At 45.6% G+C, this 12,088-nt stretch overlaps 1 protein-coding gene across 1 annotated transcript in view; it reads left to right on the top strand.

The window, feature by feature from the left end:
- The window catches only part of LOC138567109 (phospholipase A and acyltransferase 3-like), a 106,256-nt gene extending 96,686 nt beyond the window's left edge, over positions 1–9,570 (top strand). The window contains exon 5 of the mRNA XM_069644989.1: positions 5,477–9,570. Within this exon, the coding sequence (XP_069501090.1) occupies positions 5,477–5,578 (102 nt within the window). The 3' untranslated portion in view covers positions 5,579–9,570. The remainder of the gene's footprint in view (positions 1–5,476) is intronic.
- Positions 9,571–12,088: the final 2,518 nt, after the last annotated feature.

A 12,088-nucleotide genomic window follows, 5' to 3' on the forward strand; every position in this document is an offset into this window, starting at 1 on the left:
CCTCCTATACCTCCTTTCCTTCCTCTCTCATTCCCGATTGTCTGACTGCTATTCAGACATGGTGTGGTGGTAACGATCTGTCTTAACCCCAGTAAGACTGAATTCCTTCTCATTGGAACTCTCCTTTTCGTTCCCCCCTACTCTCTGTCCACCCTCCTTGGGCCCCCTCCCCTCACCTTATTTTGAGGCAAAAAACCTGGATGTCATCTTTGACTCCTCTCTCTCCTTCTCACCTCAAATCGCTGACCTTGCCAAGAAGGCTCACTTTCAGCTTCACCTCGTCAGAGGCATTCCCCCTTTCCTCACCTTCCCCCAGAAACTCAATGTCTCTAGAGCTCTGGTTCTCTCCAGGATGGACTACCGCAGCAGCCTCTTCCTCAATTGGCCTCTTTCCTCTCGCCACCCTCTTCAACTAATCCAGAATAGGACCGCAAGACTTATCCTTGGCCTCAAGCCCAAGGACTGCATATCTCCAGCTCTCAAATCTCTCCACTGGCTCCTGGTGGCCGCAAGGGTCGAATTCAAGACCCTCTGCATCATCCACAAGGTTTTCTGGGGCCTGGGCATGCGCTACATCCAACTTTCTCTCCCTAAATACCTCCCTGCTAGATTCCTTTGGTCCTCCAGCTCTAACTCTCTGCAGGTCAGACATTTCTCCAAGCAGAGAGTGGGGGGTAGATCTCTTTCCTCAGCAGGATCCTCCCTCTGGAATGGCCTCCCCACCCCACTGAGACTTGACCTGGATCTCCTTAAGTTCTGGAAGCTTCTCAAGGCCTTCCCTTTCTCCTCCTCCTTCCCTCTCCTTCCTTGCTATTGCCCCCCTGCTGCTGCAACTGGCTGTCTGGTCCCTTGTGAGTCATACAGGGGCAGCCCTCCCACCCCCAGCCAGTCTGCCTCGGCACCTCCTCAACAGCACTTGCCTTCGGGCACCCTTCCCTGACTAGACTACTGAGTCTGGTCGACCCTCCCTCTTCGCACTAGTTCACCCTTATCCCGTCCCCCAGTACACTTGCCTTCCGGGCTCCCCATAGCACGGAAACACTTTCTACTGTATAGGCGCCATACAAATGCTCAATAACTGATATGATAGTTTATTTATATAGCGCCTGTACACAATGTGTTTCAAAGCGCTTCAAGGCAAGGGAGGGAACAAGGGAATATACAATGACATTCTAACAGGCCATGAACAGTAAGGATGTGAAATTAACTATCGTACTCGGCCTGACGACATTTCAGATAGTGCAAGAGCTAAGACATAGATAAGGAAGGGAGGGGGAGAGTGGGAAAGAAATGGAAATAGACAGGCAACTACCGTACTAGGCCTGACGACATTTCTGGTAGAGCCGGGGAAAAACAAAAGGTGAGAGAGGGGTGCAGAAAGGGAGGGGAGGAACAAAACAAGCGACTATCGTACTAGGCCTGACAACATTTTAGATAGTGCTGGAGGGGGTGGGGGGGACAAGTAAGGGGATGGGGAGGAGACAGGCGAGGTTGCTATCATACTAGGTCCAGAGACAATTCTGATAGAGTAAGTGCATAGAAGAAAGTAAGAGGAGGAGGGGAGGAGATAGGAAAAGGGAGAAAGGCAGAGGAGGAGAGAACTGAGAGTAAGCAGTCAAAAAGAGTGGAGAAGCAAGAGGGTAGAGCGAATATAATTGCAGAAGTCAGTACTAACACAATGTTGCAAGCCAGGTTACAAGGTGAAGATGGGGAACAGCATGATTCAGGGCCACATGAGTAAAAGATGCAAAGGAAGTACAGCATGAAAGTTGAGAAAGGGTGATGCACCGTGAATCAATGAAGTCCATAAAAGTAAAATCCAGCATTTGCCACAAGACGGTGATGGTGAAACCAGAATGTATCAGGACAGACTCCTGCAGAAGTAGGATGGAGGTGGGTGGGGGGGAGCAGGGTAGAAGAATCAAGCAAAACAGGCAACACCTGTGTGCGAGAAGGGGGGCACAAGGGAACATCACAGGGGGACCAGAGGAGGCGGGGATGGCTTGTGGGGACAGAAGGAGTAAACACATGCAAAATAAAATATTTCAGGGGCAGGTACCCTCCTGGGTTGGTTATTTTCCTTGTCTCCGGTTGGTTCTGTGTGTTCCAATGATTTCCTGCACTCCGGTTAAATCAGTGTGCTTCAACATACAGCAGTGTCTACCTTGCTGCGATTGTTGTGTTGCAGCCTCTGTTTTAGAATTTGGGTTTGGGTTTGTGATTTATATTTCAGGGCCAGTGCCCTCCTGGATTGGTTATTTCCTGGTTTTGGATTAAATCGGTGTGGCGTCTGCATTGCATTGCACATTGCACAGTGGCGTCTGCATTGCTGTGGTTGCTGTATTGTGATTCAGGTTTGAAGTATGTTCGTGGTATGTTCCGGGGTCAGGTGCCCTCCTTGGTTGATTACTTTTCTTGTCTCTGGTTAAGTTGGTGTGTTCCGACACACAGTGGCACCTGCCGCACGGTGGTTGTTATGTTGTGCCTCTGCTTTGGGTTTGTGATGTATAGGGTAAGGTAGTTGTTATGTTGCGACTCGCATTGGCGTTTGCCTTGCTGGTTCTGTCCAATTCAAGGCAGTATTATCAGAATTGCTACAATCGTAGTCTGGCTAAATTTCCGTGCAGTTCCAGTGTGGCTAGGTTCAATAGCAGCGTTACCTGGTTTGGTATTTTTCTAGTGTGGCTAAATTCGGAATTGGTGTTATCTATGTTAGTCCTGTGACAGTATTCAAAGGGCAGCAGAATTTAAGATAGTGCTAGACTTTAGAGTGTGCCTATGTTCAATCGGGTGGCAAAGTTCAAGGGGCAGCAGGATTTAAGGTAGCGACAGAATTCACTGGGCAGTTAGCTACAATACAGCGACAAGACTTCAGTGCGTAACAGTGGCCTAATTCACAGCGCAACAAGAATTGAGCAGTGGCAGAATTTGGAAGGCAGCAGGGTTCAAAACAATGGTAAACTTTCACAGGGCAGCTAGATTCAACATTATGGCTGGCTTCACAGGGTAGCTAGGTTCAACGCAGTGGCACTATTTTGCTGGTCATCTAGGTTCTACACAGTAGCAGAGTTTACAGGGCATTTAGATTCTACCCAGTGATACACTTCAGAGTGCAGCAAGGTTTAAGGCAATGGCAAGATTCCTGAGGCAGCAGGATTCAACAGTGGCAAGAGCTAGGAGCGCAGCACCATTTAAAACAGCAACATTCCTATGCAGCAGGATGCAACATAATGGCAAAACCTCTGAGTGCAACACCAATGTAGATCAGTGACACAGTTCCTGTGCTGTACGATTCAACACCATGGCAAAATACAGAGTGGAGCAAGGTTAAAATCAGTAGTACACTGGCAGCAGATTAATATCTAAATATAAGCCATGTCTAGTATGGCATGGTTGATTTTGAGATTTGAGGTTACACATAAATACAATGTATAGGGTGTTTTTTTTCCTTTTCCTTTTCTTTTTCCTTTGTTTTTAAGATTGCTTGCTTATATGTGGAATCGCATTATTTGTAAAAGTGACATTTGTATAAAATGTACATCAGTGCCAAAGTTCCTGTGCAGTAAGATTCAACACAATTGCACACTTCAGAGGGCAGAAAGGTTTAAAGCATTGGCAAAGTTCCTGCGCAGTATGATTCGACACAATGGCAAACTTCAGAACGCAGCAAGATTTAAAGCTATAGCAAGATTCCTAAGGCAGCATAATTTAACACAATGGCAAAACCTCGGAGTGCAGCAAAATGTATAACAGTGGCAAAGTTCTTATGCCTCAGGATTCAACACAGTGGTAATCATCAAATGGGAGTGACCGAGTAGTGGCAGGATTTAAGGGGCTCAGTGATGGCTGTGCTCGCAAATCTTACCACCTTACGTGATTGTTGCAGTAGACGGCTTTGTAGGGTGCCCAGGGCAAACAGGCAACCATCCGATGGATGTGCCCTTTGCTGTGGCCCTTAGCTCGCTACCCTGGGAGAGCCTTTGAAGAGTGCAGATTCCGGTCACGTGCTTGAGGCACGGACCAATTCAAAACAAGATGGTCGGCCAGTAGGGAGAGGGGAAGGCGGGACTGGGAAAGGTGCTGGAGCACCAAGGGGAAGGACAGAGAGGACACAGGAGGACAAAACTAGACTAAAGAGAAAAACAATAAAAAAAAGAAAAGATTACCAGGAGAGAGATCCACACTCTAAGCTTGGTAACGTTATTGTAAGAGAGCAATTGACCATTATGATAACATGCAAAAGGGAGATCGATAAGTATGAATAAAAATGTACCGTCCTAATTTCATTAACCTCAGTGTAACTATCAAATATTTTGTCAAGCAAGCTGCGGGTTGCCCTGGTTTCTTCTGCACAACTCTGCACAAAATAACAACTTGGAGACAGTAGTAAATACCCACTAAAAGAGACACAGCGACTCAGAGAGATCGAAGTAAGCTAGAAGTGAAAAGATATGGTGATGAATATTAGAGACCCAAAATTCATGTAGTCATTTTCATTATGGTACCGTTTGGCATATGTAGCAGGAACACTGATCCCCCAAACATTGGTGTGCTCATTTCATAGGCGTTTCCAGCAGGAAAACTGTACATAGAATACTAGATCATAGGCGGCCGCCAGCACTACATGCAAATAAGATGATTAAGGGTGCAGGAACCAATGGGTGGGGTAGGATAGTGCAATAACATATGATAAAAACAGCAAGGCGTACACAGGTCATTTGGCATTCAAGTTCTGAAAGAGTAGGGGTAAAGAGGTGCAACCACAGTGTGCAAAGCTGCTGCAGAAAATCGCAGACTGGGTGACCTTTCAACTCAGACAAGGTCATTCTACCTTGCACTCAACATCCTTATTGGTGGTGGTTGTTCTGAGGTTGAGGGGTGGGAGGGCCAATGATAGGATATGAGGAGGTTAATTTACCTGGATCTGGACATGGTGCAGGGGGCAGTGTGGAGCGGACGGTGACATAGTGGTGAGTTTTAGTGCATTAGAGGATGGTTTGTGGCATGTTGAGTGACAATCTGTGTGCTGCATAAGGCAGGAGAGCAGTGCCGAGAGTGGATCTGAACACCAGCACAAGGATCCCATGCATTGAAGTTGTGTGCCAACCATTCTAGTTCCCGGTGGGAGGTAGCTGTGGAACACCAGATGTTCAATAGGGTGAAAGGATTTTTCTGTTTATGTGCAAAGCGACAGTTTCCCACCCCACGCCTCCGTAGGAAATGGAGGCACACTTGTGACTAATAGGGGCCGTTGACTCCCCACCATGCTGATGCGCTGGGACGCTGTTTATTATTAACTTGGCAGGTAACTAGCCTTGAGCAGAAGGGGGATTGGGGGTGTCTGGGGAGGAGCCGTTTGCAGCAGTCATTTAGAACATGTGCATTGAAAAGCCTTTTCAGCCTTTGCTGACAAACGCCCGAGCAGTAGATGGTAACAAAGTGTTTGAAAAGCGCTGACTGTTGCTTGTCTTTTCAGGTGGAGGACGCAGTTACATATGGCGGCGTGGCCATGGTTGGACTTGCTGCTTTGGGTTTGATAGCCTTTGCCGGGTCTAGGAACAGGCGCCAGAACCAGTAGTGGATCCTGCTGGGGAAAAAGAACATCCAAACAGAAAGCCACTCCTGCAGCAGAACGTGCCAGCCACAGCCAGCAATCCTCACTGCCTTCCTCCAGTTGCAGCTCTGCAGGGAAAATTCTGATGCTGCCATCTCCTCTAAACCAAATAAAAGATCACCTCTAAACCAAATAAAAGATCACCCCATACCGCCACTTGCATTGTGTCCACACACTGTGATCGTGAACTGCTGCCAAACATTCACTCAAGGCCTATCGAGGGGAGTTGCATTACTACCCATGCCCATTACGTCTTTCGGCCTCCCTGTAAGAAATTGGATTTAGCTCTTTTTTGGAACACGAGTGACAGAATGTATATATCTATTTTCCAATACTTTGAGCCCATCCAATTGTATAGGTGCGAGGCTATGTATCCTTGTACCAAGCCCACGCCCATTCAACCCTCGAGAGGACAGGCTCTTCATCCCTGTGGGTAACATCCAGTCCTAGCAGGTATAGGCTCTGCATCACTGTGCCCATCCTTTGTGCCATTCTGTCCTAGCGGTGTTCATCTTTCTGCCTCTCGATCGCGTGCCTCTCTCCCATACTGATTCGCATCAACCACTGCTTTGTCAGTGCCAATGCATCCCTTGTGTGACTTACCATCCTCCTGCTGTTCCGTCTACTCCCTGCACCCTACCCTTGCCGCTAGGGCTCTTTTGGGGGGCTTTCTCTTCATGGGCAGGATACCTCAGTTCCCCCTCTTTTTTTACCTGCGGTAAACTAACCACAAAAACAGTATTGAGGCAAGATGACCTGGCACCACCCACAATGCCCTCCCAATGCTACCGGCTCCCATTCCTACATCTCGCAGTTTCTGTGGCCGGATGTCAGCACTAGTGATTATGAAACCTACCAGACATTGTATTATATGCTAACATTGGAACTATGATTTTGCACTGTTTTGCGAATGTTGTAACTACCTTTGTGTTGACCACCTGTATCTGTAACCAAGAACTCCTACTGTTGGGCCGTTCCCAATGTAACACTGAACCAAGCCTACTTAATTTCCTGCAACAGCGCCTCGATGCCTCTGGGCTGTAGTACGCTCTACAAATAGAAAAATAAAATAAATAAATAAAATGAATGCATCTCAGAAGCAGCGTTGGATGCACTCTGATATTCAAGCAGTGAAGCATCCTCAGAGCGCTCACTGACACACAGATGTGCAGCTGCCTGATGTGTACAACAGTAGAGAGGGTCACAGCCCTCTGTAAGTGTGGGGTGGGCAACCCGATGACTTGACCTTCCACGCGTTATCATTATTTCATTTGCCTGTGCTTCCTCCACGTCACTATTGTAGGCGCTGGTATGCAGTTCTAGACCATTCAACCTGGAATACATCAAGCAGCACTATGCTCAAGAATAATATCATCATGGGTCAGTGTATATGCCATGCACGTCAACTCACAAGATATTGGCGACCAAACACGTCTTAATTATGACAGAAGCACACCAGTTAGGTTCATAATAATGGCCAATGTATTTAAACTCACTTGTGTAGATTTAAGGTCAATCCAAGTAATTCAATTGGAGACAGGCATTTCAAGAACAAGTAGGGACGGTGGCAGGTGTTTAACTGCTGATTTTTTAATTGCAGAATGTTTCATTATTGACATTTCTCAGATGTTTTATTCAGTGCAGCAGCAAAATGCGGGGAGAGGGTCCACCTCAACCCCACCCCCGCTCCCGTCAACAACATATCACAGTCCCTCACCCCCCAAAAAACCCTCCATTTCCCAAAACATCCCACCTGTAAACAATGTTTCAAATATATATTGTGGTGACTTTCTTTGAGATTAATATTCTGCACTGAAAAATGTGTGCAGTGACTATTCTTCTATGAAATCCCTGGATACCATAGGCCCCGGTGTTCTATATCGCAAACATGCAACATGTGCAGTGAGGCGAATTTGGGGAAACGATGTTAAGAATTACAATCTTCTTAACGAAAGCGCAGTGTGCGGTGTGTTCTCTGTAGCACCTATCAGTTATCGCCTAGCAGGGGAAAGTACATCCATTCATAAACACATTTATAGTTGAGACAGACGTAAGAATAATATACACCGTCAGAAACATGTGGCTACCTGGGATGTGTGTTTGGTGTGGACTTGCCTTCCTCCCCACAGGTTAATGCTGTAGCTCGAAATGCTCACTTCCAACTACACTTGCTACAAAAATAATTGTCCTACGTGGAAATGTGCGGCAGAATTGAAATAATCCAAGTCTAGGTACTTTGATAAGTGGACAACCATAATGGTATTTACCCAAGGGTGCCAACATAACTGATCACACAGGTTCTGCTGGTCCAGAAGGGGTCAGCAAGCTGGTTGTAAGCTTCAAACAAACCTGTAGACCACATTACTCCAGCCTTAATAGCACTTCACTGACTCCCTGTGGAACAGAGGAGCACATTCAAAATCCAGTCCTCAATGCACAAAGCTTTCTTAAAAGGAGGTCCAAAATAGAGCACGAGCTGCTGCTTCTGTTACCGACCATCAGCAAAAAGACGACAACATATCAACAAAGAAATGGAGAACGGGCACGAAAGTACTCGTCACCAATTGCTCTACAGCCTGCGTCGAACCACCAATGAACTTGAGCACCCCATCAACTCAAGGAAGGCCCTTAAAAAGGACCTCCATCTTGAACTGAGCCTTTGCTGTGCAGAGGCACTTCTAACAATACCAAGTTCATACTTGGACAGTTGCCTCCTATTTCTTGTGATGGCTTCTCGGGGTCCCCTGGTTGAGGATCAGGAATGTAGCTCTGGTGTGCCTGAGAATGCCCACATCCCAGTCCTGTCCCACCTCCTACCCGTGACTCCCCTCTTTCACCCATCCCTCTCTCACCTGCTTGGCAAGCCATGAACAAATTGCTAATAAATTCATGAATGGATAAATACTTCTAAATGGGTGAAGCACTGTGGGCCCCATTTTAAAAAGTGTGCATTGCAGCGGTTACATGTACGTGCCCTTTGATCCCCTCTGTGCAGTGTTCATCAGTCCCAAGATGTATTGCAAAAAAAGTGTTAAAATGGGTAATATCGCCTTTATGCCTATTTTGGGAAACATTGTAAATTTCTCCAACAACTAACGATCGTGGACATTCTTTTCAGGGGTTTCCACCTGCCTTTAACATGTTCTACAAACAGATTCCATAGAATTCCATTGGTTTTACACCAGAGGGAAAGGTGCTGCTGGCATTAAGACAAATGTTTTTGCAGGCGCTATGGAAATGCTAGGCCCGAAGCTACATCCTGTTCGTGCCCCCAATCGCCTGCAAAAACAATGAAAATCCCCAAGAGGGTTGAAAAAGGTGTTAAGGCGGGCGCAACATATTTACACCTGTCTTTAACACCTTTATTTAAAGGTAATACCTCCAGTGGTAATACCGTCTGACCAAGTGGCGGTATCACTAATTCCGTTTGCTGATATTCCGGCGGATTTACCGACGAAATATGTTATGTTATTTGCACTTCTAATGCGCCGACAGCCCACAGCCATCGGGGTGCAGAAAAACAACCAGATGAGAGAGCAAAAGACATAAATAAGACAGAGAGGAGTTTATCCGAAATCAATGGTTTTCACTCCCTTTCGAAATTTCAAATGGTCGGTTTCGGCACGCAACCATATAGGAAGCTTATTCCACAAAGGGCGACCTGAGAGATAAAAGACCTGCCCAGCCCTCTGACCCTCTGAATACCGGCACACTTGTAATGAGCCCCATTGTTTTTCCACTAAATGCAACTGTTTTAAGGGTGTTGCTGCAGATATCTCCTTTGACTTCTTTAAATATAATAGTATACTCCTAACTGCCCTCAGACGGTTTGAAGAATATTTCTTGTTTACAAATGAAGGGATATTTTGTTTGTGTGATCATTGGATCCGTTGGCGTCTGAGCACTCTATATAAATCTGCACACCCTGAATCGAAAATAAATGACTGCATGAATAACCCTGATTTCGATTTGCTTTTTTCTATTTTTGTATTTTAGTTGCTAACATGTATTTTTCAATGTACAGATCAAACTTGGAAAAAGCCCACACCATTACAGTTGAACAATTAAATAAATATATTCCCCATCAGAAGTGTGCAGTGCTATGGTGTGCTGTGTAAATAACATGCAACGTCTGGGTTTGTCACTTGACTGTGCATATCTTTATTGGTGGGCTCTGAAACTGGTGAATTTTTTCAAAGATATTTTCAAAAATACTGTGTATTTGTAATGAAAGCAAAAAGAGCAAAACGTATAGAATTGCAACATTGTATTTATTAGTTCTACAAAAGAGTATATTTTCTTCAACTATACCTAAAAATCAATTTATGGTTACTTGCCAAAACATTTCAATGCGCACATTTCTTCAATTACGTGCTATCCATTAAACTGAAAACAATTATACTTTTACATTCACATATCCACCATTACCAAACAAATGCCTTTTTATTAAACAATCTGTAATATTGGCAAAATTGCCAATGACAGATTAAATTAAATTGATAGTTTATTTATATCGCGCTTGTACACAGGTGTTTCAGAGCGCGACAAGGCACGGGAGGGTAACAAGAGAGAACAAAAAACAACGATCTCACTAGGCCCAGTGACATTGAGAACGCGCAAGTGCATGGGAGAGGGAAAAAAGGGGAAAAGTGCATGGAAGGGGGAAAAGTGGAAAGTGCAGAGCAAAGGCATACAGATAAATAATAAATACATAAATACATAATAACAAGCAACAAACATAGTAGTGCAGCCAGCAGGTGGCAAGGCTAGTAAGTGCATAGAGAAGAAAAGTGGGGGACTGTATGGTTACAGATGCATGCACCAGTGCAAGGGTTTGCCAGGAGGCAGTGCGGGTTGGTGGCAAGGTGAGTGGGTACCTGGACCCGGAAGTTTGTTTGTTTGTTTGTTTTATTTGTTTTATTCACTTATAATGCGCACCAAACCCAAAGGTAGCAATGGGCGCAGCAGTACAGAATGTGTGAGGCTTGAGGTTACATGGTTCCAGATTACATACACAGCAAGATAAGTACAAGCCATCAGCCGTTGGACACGGATTATCCACATATGTACAGTTACAGATTGCAAACAAAGCTATCTACAGGCACTGGCCTGGAGTCACATCACTAGCCCTGGTGGGGGGAGGGGGTGTACAAATGGGCAGGATGCTGAATAAATATATATACAGTAGGAGGTATCATGAGTTTAGTGCAAGCTAGTATGCAGCTAGTCATCGGCAGCCTTCATCAGATTGGAGTAGTTGGACATACATTTTCGAAAAGGCTGTTCCTCACGTAGAGGGTGGGGCAGAGAGTTCCATAGTTGGGCCGCTCGGACCTGGTAGCTGCCTCCCCCAGCTTTATCCAACCTAAATCTAGGTATGATAAGGCTGTTGGCATTGGAGGTTCTTGCTGGTCGGGAGGAACTTCTCTTTGTGAATTTGTCCGCGAGATAGCTGGGTGCGGCATTGTTCAAAGCTTTGTGAACAAAAGAAGCAACTTTTAGGTAGATTTTATTTTGGTTGACAGCCAGTTGTTTTGACGGCTGATTTTAGATATGTGCGCTCTTTTGGATACGCCAAGAGCTGCTCGCAAGGCATTATTTTGTAGGATTTGAATTCTGTGGATGATAGCTTTGTTGGCGCCAATGTATAAGGCATTACAATAGTCGAGCCTAGACAGACAGAATCAGGGCTCTAGCTAAGATAATACAATTGTTATCAGAGAGAAAGTGTTTACCTGATCTGATGAGCTTACAAGTGTAAGCTGTGGCAGAAGCCATGGATTTCACTAGTTTATCGAAAGAGAGGGTGGAGTCCAGGTAGAAGCCGAATGTCTTCACCGCCTTAGACACCTTGATGATATTACCATCAATCTCAAATGATGTATAATCTTGGCCTAGTTTATTAAGATTAGAATGGGTCCCTAGGATCATAAGCTCTGTTTTATCATCATTCAGGCATAGTCCGTGGGTTGCCGTCCATGCCTGGATGATGAGATACACCCTATTTACCAAGGCCAAATCCTTGTTGTAATCCCCGTAAAGTGGGAGGAGAATCTGGGTATCATCTGCATAGTTAGTGTAGGTGAACCCAAGAAGGTCCAGATCATCAAAAAGGGGCTTAGTAAATATGTTGTATAGGGTTGGGGAGACACAAGAGCCCTGAGGAACTCCACTCGGGGTCGGGTCAGCCGCAGCCAAAGGGGAGAACACCCTCATAGTCCTATCGCTGAGGAAGGACTCGATCCAGATTATAGCTTCTTTGGAGAAGTGTGCAGCTGAATTTAGATGACTGCAAAGGACCTTGTGGTCGACAAGGTCGAATGCAGCCGAGAGGTCCAGCAACAGGAGAAGAGCCGTTTTACCTTTATCTCGTAGATCATCTATTTGTGCCATCAAATCGATAAGGGCAGTCTCTGTGCCGTGTTGGGGTCGGAATCCTGATTGACGTGCTCCTAGTAGCTTATGTTGTTCCAA

Source organism: Ambystoma mexicanum, chromosome 2p (genome assembly GCF_040938575.1).
Source record: "Ambystoma mexicanum isolate Mex_15411 chromosome 2p, UKY_AmexF1_1, whole genome shotgun sequence".
NCBI classification, from domain to species: Eukaryota; Metazoa; Chordata; class Amphibia; order Caudata; family Ambystomatidae; genus Ambystoma; species Ambystoma mexicanum.